The 17,518-nt window shown below is 39.6% G+C and overlaps 1 protein-coding gene across 1 annotated transcript in view; it reads left to right on the top strand.

Annotated features, from left to right (window-relative positions):
• Positions 1-17,518, top strand: part of SLC30A9 (solute carrier family 30 member 9) — a 67,573-nt gene that overhangs the window by 35,809 nt on the left and 14,246 nt on the right. Inside the window, exons 10-15 of the mRNA XM_077815719.1 lie at positions 2,010-2,065; positions 3,592-3,727; positions 4,221-4,260; positions 5,110-5,181; positions 5,644-5,751; positions 11,616-11,781. Of these exons, the coding sequence (XP_077671845.1) occupies positions 2,010-2,065; positions 3,592-3,727; positions 4,221-4,260; positions 5,110-5,181; positions 5,644-5,751; positions 11,616-11,781 (578 nt within the window). The remainder of the gene's footprint in view (positions 1-2,009; positions 2,066-3,591; positions 3,728-4,220; positions 4,261-5,109; positions 5,182-5,643; positions 5,752-11,615; positions 11,782-17,518) is intronic.

Below are 17,518 nucleotides of genomic sequence, written 5' to 3'. Positions count from 1 at the left end.
TGGCTCAGTCACCAGAAGGGGGTGTGACAAATTTTCCTTTCTTATCCTGCTAGATAGCAGAGGAGTGTTGGGAATCTGGTTCTTGGATTCTGTTACTGGATCTGGATGGGATAGTGACTACATACAGCACAGCTAAGCACATAGATTTGGTGCATTTGTTCTGAAAGGCAGTGTGGCAAAGTGAATGGGAGCTGGATCTGCCATATTAGAGAACTGGTCCTTTTATGCTATTCCACTGATGTGTAGGGGCCAGAAAAGGGGCAGAGTAGCTCCAGGGAGAATTCTTCTAGCGTAGAAGCAGTATAGAGCTGCTGTGTATGCTTCCTCTACGTTGTCCCCCTTGCAGCCTCACTTGTAGGATATTTCAGAGATAAGCATGTATTATGGGGGGAGTGACTGGAACCCTCCGACAATTCTGGTCTATACTGCAGAGAGGTCCGTGGATAACCCATGATTTGAGGTTGCCATAAATTATTAGAGCAGCCTCGAGGGTCTTCTCTAACTGACTCTGAAGGCCACACTGTCTCTGAGACCAGCCAAAAATTAGTGATGCAAAAAGTGTCTTAAAATAATCTTTGCCACCATACCAGCTCAGGTTGTGCCTTGTGTGTGGCATTACTGTGGAGAGGTGCAGGATAGAATCTTCCCCCTAGGCTGTATTTCCAGTTCTGCCAGAAGTGACCTTGTGCAGCCTTTTCATGTACTCCATTTGTAAAATGGGAATGATACTACCTGCTCTGCTGTTTAATATTTAAAGACATGTATGGAAATAGCTTTACAGACAAGACCTTACAGATGACTTTATCAAAGTAGGTCAATTTTAAGGCCAAACAACTTTGACAGTTTGCCTTTAATGGTATTCTTTACCAATATATATGCAGGAAAACATTTCACATTTTAATTGGGAAATTATCAAGGAAAGTTAAATATTTATCCCATTGGAGATGTCTTTTTTGTTCAGGTATTTATATGTGAATTGTATATATGGATAAAGCACACTGAGATTTTAATCCTGCAAAGATATAGCATGTGCTTAAACACCCATTAATATGATTAAGTGCATGTCTACACTTACTGGGGATCGACACCGGGGGTCAATTTAGTGGGGCTAGTGAAGACCTGCTAAATCGACTACAGATCGCTCTCCTGTCGACTCCAATGCTCCACCGGAACGAGAAGCGAAAGGTAAATCGACGGGAGAGTGTCTTGCGTCAACCCAGCATAGCATAGACACCGCAGTAAATTGGCCTAAATTATTCACGGAGCTGGAGTTGGGTAAGGTCGACTTACCCTCGTAGTATAGACAAGGCCTAAGACTACTCATGTGATTAAGGTTAAGCACAAGCCTAAATCTTTGCAGTATCAGGGCCTGGATTTATAAAAGACTGCACCATCAGATTGAATCCATTCTAAATGATCTATCAGAAACGTATCAACTCAGATAATCCTTTTTTTCCAGGTTAGGCACAGACAGTATATTTTTATTTTTTCCAGTGTGGTGACTTGTTACAACTAAATGTATACCTAGGAAGTTGAAATGTAAATGTAGGCTATTTTAATTTCAGTTTGCCTTGAACATAATGGAGATGAATATACTTATTGCTATAGTTTATTCATAAACTTCTGTTCGGACAGGTTTTTTTTTGTTTTTTTTTAGATTAAACAGCCTTTGTTTCCTGATTACACCCAAGTGGAGAATGCTACAAAAATATTTATACTATTATATTAAACATGTTCTTAACTTCTGTTTAAATTGTTGCTTTAAACTTCTTGCAGCTAGAACTAATCAGATTTATGTGAGTTAGTTTTGGATGACATTGTCCTGTCTGGGAGTGGATGTTTCTTGTGAAATTACTGTAATTTGAGCTAATGTGTTTTTGTTTCTAATGCTACATATGAAAAATCAGCAAGTTGGATCTAATTTTATTTAATCACATTCTTTAAAGTTAGAACTAGTCTCAAAGTTTTTAAGACTTCCTACAGATGTGTTTTTCCTTTGCATTATGCAGGCTTTGCTAGCATTGGGCATCAGTCAGTCTGCAAGGACACCAGACCCTAGTCATCCGTAAGGCCATTGTCTTTACTGAATGTATCTTGTGGAATAAATAATTACGTTTCAATAATTATATATAGGCTTAAAATCTTTTATTTCTTGTGTGCAACCCTCTTTTTATTTAAAGGATCTGTTGTAGTTTCTGAATAGGAGATGAACCATAGTTTTTTTTCCTTTTTGTTCCACCATATTAATCCAGACAACTTGAATTATTTTAAGTAAAATAGTGGTACTCGTATGTATATCCAGTGTTTTCATTTTTTCTAAACTGAAATGAATAACTTCCAGTTTTACAGTAGAAGTAATAGGAACCCACATTTTTCTTACCAAATTTCAAGAGTTCTAAATGGTCATGACTTGGCATGTTGTTTTGACATTGTAAGCTTTGAAACTTGTATTTCATTTTCATTGCTATTAGGAAGATGCCTTTTTATGGGCCCTATCACCCTTTCCAGTAGATAGCTATAAAGTATGCTGTTCATAGTTCTGATTTTTTTCCTGCCTGGATGGCAGGATTTGGGCAATACAGTAGTAATGAGACTGCATTTTCCCCCTTCCCAAAAGACACTGTTTTTAGGAAGGAAACCCTTTGTTGAGATGGTAACAAGAAGTTCTTGGCATAAAAACGCTAGTTTTAATTTGTATACTAATAAGGGATTTAAGGTTATGTTCTTACTACTTTGTAAATTTTAAAGTAGTCTTACAGATACACTGTGGTTCCAACCTAAATTTTAGGTATTTTCACCTCCGAGGGTCATCTAGTTACCTCCTGGATAGTAATTAAAATATTCTGCCTTGTTTGGGTTCACAAAGTCAGGCAAAATTTTCTTCAACTCAGAATCTGAAGTAGCTTCAGCTAAGGCTTCTGATTTATGTTTGTTTACCAGATTCAGCCATCTCAGAATAAGATCCTTTTTTTAATCAGGATCCCCTTTTCCCTCAAATTATGCCCCTCACTTGCACCGTCATCTCTTTTGCAATGCTGCTAAGCAGGAGTGGCATTTAACACAATAATGTATTATTACGATGTCATTTTAATTTTACCAAAAATATTTAAACCTGCAAACATTGGGGATTTGCAGTCAGCTGAACTATTAAGTTTTACGGTATTAATTTAAAGAAAATGAAATTTGTAGACTGACTGCACATGAAGATTTCAATTAGAAGCAGCATTGCAAGGCAGTGTAAATGTTAGCCCATTCATTAAATACCTGAATGAATTAAAAAAAAATTAAATATAATTTCATTAATATAGCCATGGTACATAATATTAAAGTAATACAACTAAATCTAAGTAGCCTGTGTGGAGAAAAGATTAGAAAAATATCGAAATTAAATAACATTTACATTGTTTTATATATATTTTAAAGAAACTGGATGTCCTTTTCCATCAGTATTTTCTTGGATTAGATTTGATTTTAGCAACTATATTTTAATTAGCTATCAGGAGCTCTAGTTTATCCTTTATCATCAAGCATCTGAATATATTTTTAAAGTGGCAGGCATCTTTTCCTAAACCACTTTTTGTTTTCACCCAGGTATGGCTTCACAAATATGCGCTATATTGCCTCCCTAATTAGTGGGGTTGGCATTTTCATGATGGGTGCCGGACTTTCCTGGTATCATGGAATCATAGGCTTACTTCATCCTCAGCCCATGGAATCTCTTCTTTGGGTAAGTCAATTTTTTTCTATTGGATTTTAAAACTATGGGTGGTAGGGATGGTTTAATGTAATGAAACCTCAGTATCTGAAATACCTCGACACCCTGAAACAAAAAGTTTGAATCCTAGCAGGGTTAACCAAGCCATCTGAGGTAGTATGTTCAGTGGAACTCAGTGTATATGCGTGAGGTTATTTAAACCAATTTCCTCTCTGCTTTGCATTGACACTGATACTTTAGTCCATTTTTTAAGAATATGGGGTTGTCCTGGTGTCCTTAGCCAAAAATTTCCCTCTCTCTCCTTATACTGGGTAGTGCATTATAATCTGGTTGGTTGTTCAGTCTTCTGTCTGCCACCTAGAGATGCAGCATTGCAGTTGTGGGTAAAGTGATTCTTGTATGTAAAGTTCTTTTGGAGATTTTGGGATGAAAGCTTCTATATAAACGTGAAGCTATATACATTCAAATAATAAAATACTAGTAAAATTTTTTTTTATACTTACAGGCTTATTGTATCTTAGCAGGATCACTGGTGTCTGAAGGAGGTATGCAGTGTCATGAAATATTTGTGTTGCTTTATTCATAAGCTGATAATGCAAGCTCAGCAGTCTGTGGTGATAGTTTATTAAGTTTTTGCTTACAGAACTGCAAAGTTTTGAGCTCTGTTGTTCACAATTGCATTGATGTTTGACATCCTGGAAAACTTTTTCATTGCTTTTAATTTACTTGTGTTCTATTTAATCTTCTGCTTCAGGCAAAGGAAGGAAACTAATATAATGTGGTGTGTGTCTGTGTGTGTATGTATATTCTAGGTCTATAGTCATCTTATAGGATGTGAAAAATATATATAAGAATGTCTGGTGCACAATCTGAAAAAGCAAGCCATTTGCCGTTATGTGACAGTAGTATTCATCAGTGGGTTGGCTTGTGTGTAGAGAAGAGTGTATGGGTAGGGCTTCTCTTTATGAATTGCCACTGCTCACAATACTGATGGCCAGAAAACTTTCCTGGTGACAATCACTTGTAATATTATATTGATTTGCTTAATAAAACTATTGTTTTGGGATATTATGTGCTGTGTAGCTACAAGATTAGAATTCTTGAATTCTCACATTTGAAACATGAAAAAATAATTTTTAAATTCAGAATATTACAATTTTCATTGTATTTCTAGGAAGAAATTATTGTACTGTACTCTGTATGTGTAAAACTTGTTTATCACTGTACTTCATGGGTCTTATTTACCAAAGAAATTTTGTTGCTGATATGGTTGGTAGGAACACCATAATTAGTTTGCTATGATATGAGCAAGAGTTTCTCCCCCACTTCGTATAGTAGAAAGTTGGTCACTTTGCCTCTAACCATTTTCAGCAACAGTATTACTTTTGTTTCAGCTACACTTCTTGTTGCTATAAATGAAATTCGAAGGAGTGCCCAGGCCAAGGGTCTGTCATTTTATCAATATGGTATGTCTCTTCATATCAGTATGGCATGTGTCGTTATTTAAAATAGGATTTATTACCTGAATTTGCATACAAATAAGAACAGTATAATTACCTGTTTCTCTTGTTTTACATGAGTCATATGATTATGAATGCTAGTAACAGGTTTTCACCCAGTTTGTAAAATATACTTATTGCCTTATTTAATACTAGTTAGACATTTGAGTGTTAATGTTGTTGCATTTTGCAAAATACATTTCCCATTAGTTTTACACATCTTCTGGACAAGCTTCCTTAATTGGTGTACACTGTTTTATTATATGTATTTGTGAACACTTATGGAAGAGTTTAGCTGTAAAGTATAGGTTTTTACATACGTGTAAATATATTCTTTTATATTAGAATTAGAACTGTTTACAAAACACTGTGAATGATGTAACAAAGCTAAGATTTCAGCATTCGTGTAATTTTTTATTAAATATTCAGTCAGACAGAGTCGTGATCCCAGTACAAATGTGGTGTTGTTGGAGGATGCTGCAGCAGTTTTGGGTGTGACGTTAGCTGCTACTTGCATGGGTCTGACTTCTTTAACAGGTAAAAAACTCCATCTTAAATTGAGGCTGACTCAATTTGAGACAATATCCTCCTGTTTTGTATGCTTGGTATGACCATACCTTTTGACTCCCTTTGTTAATTGCTTTAAATGTATGTATGCACCTTTTTCATTTGGATTATGGGACTCTTCCCATCTTCCAACTCTACAAAGTCAGTTGATAAGAAAAGAAAAATTTCACTTTTGACATCATCCATTTTAAATTTTTTAATCCACTGATTAGTCATTTATAAACTACACTATTGTATGATATATGATTGGTATATGATAACTAAGGCTATGATTTTGTCGTGGATATTTTTAGTAAAAGTCAGGGACAGATCACAGGCAAGAAACAAAAAAATCACAAAAGTTGTGACCTGTCCCTGACTTTTACTAAAAACATTCCTGTCAAAATGGGGAGGGAGGAGGGTCCAGCAACCTGGCCCTCCCCTGTCAGCAGCAACTGGGAGCTGCAGGGTCCCCATTGCTCTGCAGAGTTGGGGCCGGAGTTGTGGGGGATCCTTTCCAGCAGCCACTGAGCAGCTCCGGGGTCCCTCTGTTACTGGCGGCAGTGGCTGGCAGCTATGGGGTCCTTGCTGACAGTGGTGGCTGGTCAACTGTGGGGGGGTCCCTCTACCACCGCCTGTGGCGGCTGTGGAGCTGTGGGGGGCCCCTTCTAGTGGCCGCTGAGCAGCTCTGGGATCCTTCTGCCTGCAGCGGGGGTGGGGACTGGCTGCTTGTGACGGCAAAGCAGCTGCAAGGGGGACCCTACCAGCGGTGGCAGCTGGGTTACTCAAGGGTCCCCGCTGGCGGCCGGTCAGTTATGGGGGTCGCCTGGGCTGCTACAGGAATCCCCCACTACTGGCTTCAGCAGATGTTACTGAGCATGCTCAGTACACCCTAAGTAGCACATTCAATCAGCAGTTTTTCACACTACACGGCGGCTGGTCAGTGGTGGGGGCCCCCAGTGTCACAGAAGTCGGGGATTCCATGACTTCTGCCACCTCTGTGACATAATCGTAGCCTTAATGATAGCACTACATAAGCTTCAGTTTATGCAGAGTGGTGCCCCCAAGGTTATACATACATCTGCTTTTCAACCCATTCCTGCAATAATGCTGTTTGTCTCTTTGATGGCATTCAATTACATTTCATATTGCTTTAAAAAAGCTTGCATTAAAATCTGTCAGAACTGATGAATCTGAGTGATTTTCTAGCAGTATATTTTAATGAAAATCTCTGCCCCTTTTCAGATCTTTTGGAGGAAGCTTTTACTGTGGTGAGCTTCCACAGTTGTATATTACTCTCTAATCTGATTTCAAGTATATTGATTTGAAGCTATTTGAAATTAGGAGATATTTGAATGCCTTTTTTCAAACCACTGTTATTGGTGAGATTATAGCTTGAAACAACTCTAATAATGCTACTGAAGGATCATATGGATTGGCCTTCCTGTTCTGAAGACTTGAGGGCTTAAGTCATTCACACTCTTACTCACTCCAGTAGTTGCATTGAAGCCAGTGGGACCACTTGCAGACTTTAAAGTTTGTATGATGGGTCATTTCCTTTTAACTGGATTCGAGTTAACCCAAGTTGTAGTTGAATCTTTTTATGAAAAGAGAATCTATCGTAGTAAATATGTAAATCACTTTCTCTCTAGTCTGGTTACATAAACTCATATTCTGGGAAGCTGCGCACAGCCTTCTTACTGAGCGGTGCACTGTTTCCCTCTGCATGAAGGGAAGGTTTAGGGAGGAAATCCTATTCCCTTCGCCCAAGATGTAGCTTTGAAGTTACGACTTTAGCCCCAAAGATACATGGTAGCCTTAGGTTTCAGAGTAACAGCCGTGTTAGTCTGTATTCGCAAAAAGAAAAGGAGTACTTGTGGCACCTTAGAGACTAACCAATTTATTTGAGCATGAGCTTTCGTGAGCTACAGCTCACTTCATCGGATGCATACCGTGGAAACTGCAGCAGACTTTATATGTACACAGAGAATATGAAACAATACCTCCTCCCACCCCACTGTCCTGCTGGTAATAGCTTATCTAAAGTGATCATCAGGTTAGGCCATTTCCAGCACAAATCCAGGTTTTCTCACCCTCCAGCCCCCACACAAATTCACTCTCCTGCTGGTGATAGCCCATCCAAAGTGACAACTCTTTACACAATGTGCATGATAATCAAGTTGGGCCATTTCCTGCACAAATCCAGGTTCTCTCACTCCCTCACCCCCCTCCAAAAACCCACCCCCATACACACACAAACTCACTCTCCTGCTGGTAATAGCTCATCCAAACTGACCACTCTCCAAGTTTAAATCCAAGTTAAACCAGAACATCTGGGGGGGGGTAGGAAAAAACAAGAGGAAATAGGCTACCTTGCATAATGACTTAGCCACTCCCAGTCTCTATTTAAGCCTAAATTAATAGTATCCAATTTGCAAATGAATTCCAATTCAGCAGTTTCTCCCTGGAGTCTGGATTTGAAGTTTTTTTGTTTTAAGATAGCGACCTTCATGTCTGTGATTGCGTGACCAGAGAGATTGAAGTGTTCTCTGACTGGTTTATGAATGTTGTAATTCTTGACATCTGATTTGTGTCCATTTATTCTTTTACGTAGAGACTGTCCAGTTTGACCAATGTACATGGCAGAGGGGCATTGCTGGCACATGATGGCATGTATCACATTGGTGGATGTGCAGGTGAACGAGCCTCTGATAGTGTGGCTGATGTTATTAGGCCCTGTGATGGTGTCCCCTGAATAGATATGTGGGCACAATTGGCAACGGGCTTTGTTGCAAGGATAAGTTCCTGGGTTAGTGGTTCTGTTGTGTGGTATGTGGTTGTTGGTGAGTATTTGCTTCAGGTTGCGGGGCTGTCTGTAGGCAAGGACTGGCCTGTCTCCCAAGATTTGTGAGAGTGTTGGGTCATCCTTTAGGATAGGTTGTAGATCCTTAATAATGCGTTGGAGGGGTTTTAGTTGGGAGCTGAAGGTGACGGCTAGTGGCGTTCTGTTATTTTCTTTGTTAGGCCTGTCCTGTAGTAGGTAACTTCTGGGAACTCTTCTGGCTCTATCAATCTGTTTCTTTACTTCCGCAGGTGGGTATTGTAGTTGTAAGAAAGCTTGACAGAGATCTTGTAGGTGTTTGTCTCTGTCTGAGGGGTTGGAGCAAATGCGGTTGTATCGCAGAGCTTGGCTGTAGACGATGGATCGTGTGGTGTGGTCAGGGTGAAAGCTGGAGGCATGCAGGTAGGAATAGCGGTCAGTAGGTTTCCGGTATAGGGTGGTGTTTATGTGACCATTGTTTATTAGCACTGTAGTGTCCAGGAAGTGGATCTCTTGTGTGGACTGGACCAGGCTGAGGTTGGTGGTGGGATGGAAATTGTTGAAATCATGGTGGAATTCCTCAAGGGCTTCTTTTCCATGGGTCCAGATGATGATGTCATCAATATAGCGCAAGTAGAGTAGGGGCTTTAGGGGACGAGAGCTGAGGAAGCGTTGTTCTAAATCAGCCATAAAAATGTTGGCATACTGTGGGGCCATGCGGGTACCCATAGCAGTGCCGCTGATCTGAAGGTATACATTGTCCCCAAATGTGAAATAGTTATGGATAAGGACAAAGTCACAAAGTTCAGCCACCAGGTTAGCCGTGACATTATCGGGGATAGTGTTCCTGACGGCTTGTAGTCCATCTTTGTGTGGAATGTTGGTGTAGAGGGCTTCTACATCCATAGTGGCCAGGATGGTGTTATCAGGAAGATCACCGATGGATTGAAGTTTCCTCAGGAAGTCAGTGGTGTCTCGAAGGTAGCTGGGAGTGCTGGTAGCGTAGGGCCTGAGGAGGGAGTCTACATAGCCAGACAATCCTGCTGTCAGGGTGCCAATGCCTGAAATGATGGGGCGCCCAGGATTTCCAGGTTTATGGATCTTGGGTAGTAGATAGAATATCCCAGGTCGGGGTTCCAGGGGTGTGTCTGTGCGGATTTGATCTTGTGCTTTTTCAGGAAGTTTCTTGAGCAGATGCTGTAGTTTCTTTTGGTAACTCTCAGTGGGATCATAGGGTAATGGCTTGTAGAAACTCGTGTTGGAGAGCTGCCGAGCAGCCTCTTGTTCATATTCCGACCTATTCATGATGACAACATGAGAACACTTCAATCTCTCTGGTCACGCAATCACAGACATGAAGGTCGCTATCTTAAAACAAAAAAACTTCAAATCCAGACTCCAGCGAGAAACTGCTGAATTGGAATTCATTTGCAAATTGGATACTATTAATTTAGGCTTAAATAGAGACTGGGAGTGGCTAAGTCATTATGCAAGGTAGCCTATTTCCTCTTGTTTTTTCCTCCCTCCCCTCCCCCCCCCCCCAGATGTTCTGGTTTAACTTGGATTTAAACTTGGAGAGTGGTCAGTTTGGATGAGCTATTACCAGCAGGAGAGTGAGTTTGTGTGTGTATGGGGGTGGGTTTTTGGAGGGGGGTGAGGGAGTGAGAGAACCTGGATTTGTGCAGGAAATGGCCCAACTTGATTATCATGCACATTGTGTAAAGAGTTGTCACTTTGGATGGGCTATCACCAGCAGGAGAGTGAATTTGTGTGGGGGGGTGGAGGGTGAGAAAACCTGGATTTGTGCTGGAAATGGCCTAACCTGATGATCACTTTAGATAAGCTATTACCAGCAGGACAGTGGGGTGGGAGGAGGTATTGTTTCATATTCTCTGTGTATATATAAAGTCTGCTGCAGTTTCCACGGTATGCATCCGATGAAGTGAGCTGTAGCTCACGAAAGCTCATGCTCAAATAAATTGGTTAGTCTCTAAGGTGCCACAAGTACTCCTTTTCTTTTTATGGTAGCCTTAATACTCTTCATCTGCCAAAATAGGTGAGGAAAATAGAATGGTCTGTATAACAGATTTTGTGGCCCTGTACAAGGGCTGCAGAACGAAACTGTGTTAAGGAGTGTGTGCATTCTCTGCATTGTAACTCTCGCTTTCCCACCATGCAAGAGTCAGAGAGATCCAATAGCCTGTGAAATTAGGGTTATTTGCCCATTAAAGGGTGTTGGTTTTTTGGAATTGACCTAGTAAGAATTGGATAAACATGGTACCTTTCTTTATAGGTCTTCACTAATTAGTTGCCTCACAGCTTTATTTGCTTTACTTCGTCTTTGACTCCTCTATAAAATGTTTTGTGATACTTTATATTTCGGATACTATGTAAAAATATGCAATGTTGCAGACAGAAAAATGAATATAAATAAATGTATAACGTGCCCATTATGTAAGTACTGTAATGTATTCCAAGATGGATTTCTGCTGCTGTCCTGTTTTATATTATTGCTTGCATGTTTTAAGGCAAATAAGAAAGATACCTGTTTTTATAAAAAGATTGAGTAATGTTTTTCTCCCTCTTCTCCATCAAACTGATGGACCTTACTGCTAACTTGATATTTATTCTTTTTGAAGGCTTTACTCGTTACATAGAACAGAAAGTGGGTCAAGATTTTGGTTATGCTGATGGTATTGTCACTTGCATGATGCCCATGCCTGGGAATCTGAGCACCTAACAAAATAGTCTACAAATTCATAAGTCATAAGGGGGGTGGGGGGAAGGGCATGAGCGCATGGGGCTTCCAGGACCTGGGACATGAGAGATTTTACTTTAAATCTTATATTTTCTTTATTCAATTTTATTTTCTTAACCAGAAATAAAGACAGGGTTCCCAGTACATACTCTAAAGAAACAGTAATTCCTGTGTAGAGACAATGTACTGTCTGCTTTTCAGTATTACAAAGGCTTTGTTTTTACACTTTTCGAAGTATTCTGTGAAATTAATTTCAACTGGTTTTTTTGTGTGTAGGCAACCCTTACTATGATAGCCTGGGATCTCTAGGTGTGGGAACTTTGTTGGGAGCTGTATCAGCTTTTCTCATCTACACCAACACGGAAGCATTGCTGGGACGATCCATTAATCCTGAGCAATTACAGCGACTTACTGAGTTACTGGAGAGTGACCCTGTCGTTAGGTAAGATGAGGATCTTGATAATATAAAAAGTCTCTTATCAAGCAGATCAAAAAGCAGGAAACTAGCATTTGTCTGAGGAAAAATAGTTCAAGGGCATTTTAAGACAAATTAAGTAATTGAAAACAAAGGAGCAGAGATACCTCTCTTGCACTGATTTTTCAGTCTGAATATGGCAGGATCAGGGTTTTGACAGAAACCTGGTTTGGTTTTCTGTGCTAAAAATTTTACTGACTGAATTGACAAACAGGAGAATTAAAGCTTTAGCTAAAATAAAGCCTTCAAATGTGTTTTGTGGTGCACTATACTATTAACTACAGCAGTCGGCCCAAGAATTTTGAGGGAAAGAGACAAAAATAAAATTAGTCATGTACTGTAAAGTCATATTTCCTTGCTCTTTCAGTATCTATCTTAAAATTCTGGTACTTTTATCCCTTTAATTTTTAATAAAATAGGAGCTGACCCTTGCTTTCAATATCCTTTACCCATAGCTATTTTTTCTCGGTCTGTGTATCAGTAGCTGGAATATTTATGGTGTTCATCTTTATGTATTACTGTCAGTTTTGGTCAACAAAAATAGATGAGTCAGTTTCAATTTCAAGTACTCCTGCAGTAGTACAGTGCTGTATCATTTGGGTTGCAAACAAAAAATTTGAATAATATGCTCCTCGAAGGTTGTTGTAGTCATAGAGCAGTGGTTTTCAACATTTTTTTCATTTGTGGACCCCTAAAAAATTTGCCTAAAAAGACCCCTTTGGAAATCTTAGTCATAGTCTGTGGACCCCCAGGAGTCTGCAGACCACTGGTTGAAAACCATGGTCAGAGAGATCTGGGAACCCTGCTTACAACACATCTCCCCCTCTCTAAGGTCCTGTCTGAAAATTCAAACGTCAGGTACTAACTCTATAAAACATTTGTTAGCCACACGTTAATATGGCTGGTGGTGGATGTTTTAACAGTACAGTTCAAAATCAGTTGTGTGGCAGTTGCAGAACTAGCAGCGCCTTTGACCCCTTTCTTGTCTCGGAGTGTACCCTCCCCACGTTAAATGTTAGACCTCTTGGCTTTACCTGTCCTGAGATGGAATCCTGCAATTTCCCCCACTCTTAGACTGGGTCTTTGTGAGCCAACTGTTATTTCTCAGCAGGTCTCACAGAGCTCTAAGGCTTACCTTTGGGAGCTGTAGCTAGTGGTTAATATGATGAAAAGAGAGGTTTCTTAAAACAAAGTATTGCTTAATTTTATCAGTAAGAACACTGCAAAGCATAGGAGAAAAAGGATTTTAACACAATAAACAATCCACACCTATATCTTTCTTCCCCAAGACTTACTATCCCCTTGAAGCTTAGGAGGGCTCAACTGCTTCAGACACCCTTCACAGGGCCAAGCTGTGTCTCTGTTAGCTTATTCTTCTGCGAACAGCTCACTGGCAACTGCCCCATCTTCTCTTTCTCGCTCTCTTCCTCCTCCTCCTTTTCCTCCCTTGTAATTACTCAGAGTTCTATCCCAGAAGGAACCATTCGATCATCTAGTCTGACTACCAATGTATCACAGGCCACTAACTTTCACCAAGTGGCTCCTGCAGTGAGAAAAATCATTTGTTTGACTAACATATCTTTCAGAAAGGCATTCCGTCTCAATTTGAAGACGTCAAGAGATGGAGAATCTGCCTCTTTTCTTGGTAATTTATTCCAGTAGTTAATTACCCTCACTGTTGGGGTTTTTGTTTTGTTTTATTTTTTTTAAAGGTGCCTAATTTCTTATACGAATTTGTTTGGTTTCAGCTTCCAGCCATTGGGTTTTTTGCTTTAATTTAAAGAGCCCTTTAGTAGTCAGTATTTTCCTCCCCGTAAAGGTGCTTATACACTGTAATCAAGCTACCAACTCTCCATCTTCGTCTTGATTGAGCTCTTTAAGTCTCTCACTGTAAGGTATTTTCTCCAGCCCTCAAATTGTTTTGTGCATCCTGTACTTACTTGAGGCCCTCATCATCCTTTTAAAAATGTTGACACCACAACTGTCTGCAGTATTCCAGTATCAGTCTCACCAACGTCATAGACAGAAGTAAAATCACCTCCCTACTAGTACTCGCTACTCCCTGTTTATACATCCAAGAATTGTATTAGCCCTTTTTGCCGCAGCATCACACTGAGAGCTCATGTTGAGTTGCTTGTCCACTATGACTCCTAAGTCGTGTTCAGAGGCACTGTTCCCCCATGGTACAGAACCCCATTCTGTAGGTATGGTCTGTGTTACTTGTTCCTAGATTTATAGCTTTGCAGTGGGCTGTACTAAAATGTGTTTTGTTCGAATGGGCTCAAGTTACCAAGCAATCTAGATCACTCTGTATGAATGCCCTGTCCTCAACATTATTTACCACATATTTCTTTATTCAGAATGTCATGTGGTACTAAGTCAAAAACTTTATAAAAGTCTAAGCATTGTACATCTGTGCAGTTACCTTTATCACCCAAGCTGTTAATCTCCTCAGAGAATGAAATCAGGTATTTTTTGACGAGTTTCATTTTTCATAAAACCATGGTGACTGGTGTTAATTATATTCTTAGCCTTTAATTCTTTCAGTCAAATCCTGTATCAGCTTTTTTATTATATTGCCTGGGATTGATGTCAGACAAATCAGCATATAGTTGCGTTACCCCGTTTGCCTTTTTGAATATTAACACAACATTAGTACTTCTCTAGTCTTCTGGAATTTCCTCGGTATTCCAAGTCTTATTATAAATTAACATCAGCAGGCCAGAGATCTCTTCAGCCAACTCTTTTGAAAAATTTGGATGCAAGTAGGGTGACCAGATGTCCCGATTTTATAGGGACAGTCCCGATATCTGGGGCTCTGTCTTATATAGGCTCCTATTACCTCCTTTACCCCCCGTCCCGATTTTTCACACTTGCTGGTTGTCACCCTAGATGCAAGTCATTTGGGCCTGCCGACTTATAAATGTTTATACTAGTGGATTTTGTCTAACATAATTCTCTATTACTAATTGCCTGGAAAGCACTTTCACATCCTCATGATGTGAGTATAATAACTTGCTTTCTTCTAAATATAAAAAAAATGTATTTATTGAATTCTGTCTTTTCTGGATCATCAACAGTTTTATCATCTCCATCCAATAATGGGTCAATACCACTGCTGGGATTTCTTTCGTTCCTAATACTTTAAAATCTCATTGTCCCTAGCCCTGCCGACCATGGGTTTGTCCCTGATGATGTTTTCAGCTTCCCTTATCAATTTTGTGCACTTTGTAACTTCTGATTTATATTGATTGCTGTCTTTTTCCCGCCTTTGCCGTTTGTTATATATAGAGTTTTTTATTTCTAATTACGTCCTTCACTTTGCCACTGAGTCAGATGGACTTGAGAGCGAAAGGTGGCCTCTTTCCTGATTGTGGAATCATGGCTTTTTGGCCATATAATAAGTGTTTAAGGAGTAACTCATCCTGTTCTCTACTTTGATTCTGTGACAAAGGCTTTGTTAATTAGCACATTGATCCATATGCATTCAAGATTCTGCACTTTTGGGTTATCGGTAACTATAAAACAGGTGATGGTATCGCTAATGTAGAGCACCCACCCCAAAACACCTCTTTTATCTACTCTATCTTGTCTGAACAAGTTATAACCAGTGATTTTAACATTCCTGTCATGAATTGCCCCACCAGGTTTCAGTAAAGCTAGTTTTATCAAATTCCTTCTCATCAGTGAAACTTTCCAATTCTTTTTTTACCTAGACTCCCAGCATTGGTATATAAGCAGCTGAAAAATAATTTCTCTTTGCATTATTCATCACATCAATTCAATTTGTTCATGAAATTTTCAGTTTGAGTTTGTATCACATTTTTTCCCTGGTATTCAGCATCCTCTTGTCTGCTCCAGCTGGTGTCCTTTTGATCTATTAGTTTTCAGCTTTAGCAAAACAACTGCAACTTTGGTCAGATCTTGGAATTAGCAGTTTCATAGTTAATAGTGCAGATATTGTTTTGTAAATCCTGATCTATTTACCAAGATGTGTTTTATCTGGAATCATTGTGTTGCTTTCCTGTTAAGCTTGCTATTAAACTATCCCCCTCTCCCCCCCCCCCCCCCACAGAAGCACACACTAAACAATCTAATATAGCTGTACAGTAAACTATGCCCAGTCACATTCAGTATTAATAAATTAATACTGATCAACCCCCACATCCTTCACTGTTTTCTCATAGGTGTGCTACTTCTAAAATTAGCTTTCCTATTAAATAAAGTTATTTCTAGTGGTGCAGCATTCAGGTGTGAGGGGAGACTTGTTTTTATAACTGCTTATAAAGTGTTTGACAACTTTTGCCTATGGGACTTTGGTAGTTTCAAGGCCAATATTAACTTGACGACTTCATATGAGAGAGATCTAAATAATTAGTGTAAAATATTTAGAACTGGTTGGGAACTAACTTTAATTGTATGAAAACTATTTTTTTCCTGGGAAAATTTTTGAATTTGCCAAAATTTTCGATTTTCAGTCAGGAAAATCTAAATTAAATATTTTCTTTGGCATGATTTGACCTTATTTGAAATATTTGTTTTTTTAACTGATCCAAAACATTTTAAATCCTTTTAAAAACAAAAAACATAACAAACCAAACAAAAATCAACCTATGTGAATTGCAGTTCTGGCTCTCATTCTCTCCTAGGAGCTGGGGCTCCTGGGAAGGCTACATATGTCATTAGGCAAAGCACTGATTTCTGCCTGAGTTGCAAGATCTGTCGCAGGAGTTACATGACTCTAGGTACATTATGATCATTGTTAATATGTCAGGACAAGTGCACGTGTTCCAAGCCTTATGTTCATCCACATGGGCTGTGCCATTCTAAAATTCCATCACTGTATAAACAAAGACAGACATTGTTTTGGACACTTTTCCATGGAATTATGAGTTTGTGACAAGTTGCAACATGCACCCTATACTTGGGTCAATGCTCCTATCAAGAAACCAGACAGAGGTTGGTGTCATGATCCTAACGAAGGCTCAGATGGGAACTTCCTAAAATTAGTTTTGAGCATGCCTTGAGTAGAACCTACAGAGCTCCGCTACCACTTCTTTCACTGGAGTCATGCATACCACGTAATAAAATCTTTAAATATTTGGATCCTTGTGTCCCTGGAGCTTTAGATTCTTGGCTCCAGTTCTGAAGCTAAGGTCATGCAGTATGGTTGCACTTCTCTAGCTGGGACCTCTCAACTGCCACAAAGTCAGTAGCGCCTTCGTAACAAATTTCCCTCCTACCCTTGCTATGTAGCCTGTCTGCTTGGTGCAAAAGACAGAATAGAGCTCACCTAGTGGCAACTTTCATCTGGTGTATGGCCTTACAGGGGTCGTAGTCCCCTGTGGGTAAATTAGAGTAGTCATGTTGGGGGAGGCGGGGAGAGCTTGAATATCTACAAGTAAGCAGGTCCATGATGGATGGGGGATACTTATTCCTGCATCAAATATAACTTGGCACAGGGGAGAATCTGTCCTTTATTCTCCAAAAGTGAAGATGGTTTCAAATGGTAGCAGTCAAAGAGAGGAAGTGACTTATCTGCGGTTGCTGTTCATTGAAGATGTAAGTTGTCATAGATCACTACTTCTTCCCCAAACCACTTTGTCATAATTTTAAAATACGTGTATGTACGAGTTTCTAACTTGCTCAAAAGGAACTGGTGATTGAGCCACTCGGATCATTTAAGGCAGGAGCAAACACTATT

This window comes from Eretmochelys imbricata, chromosome 4, assembly GCF_965152235.1.
Source record: "Eretmochelys imbricata isolate rEreImb1 chromosome 4, rEreImb1.hap1, whole genome shotgun sequence".
In the NCBI taxonomy this organism is placed as follows: Eukaryota; Metazoa; Chordata; order Testudines; family Cheloniidae; genus Eretmochelys; species Eretmochelys imbricata.
This window is presented reverse-complemented; position numbering and strand designations above follow the sequence as displayed.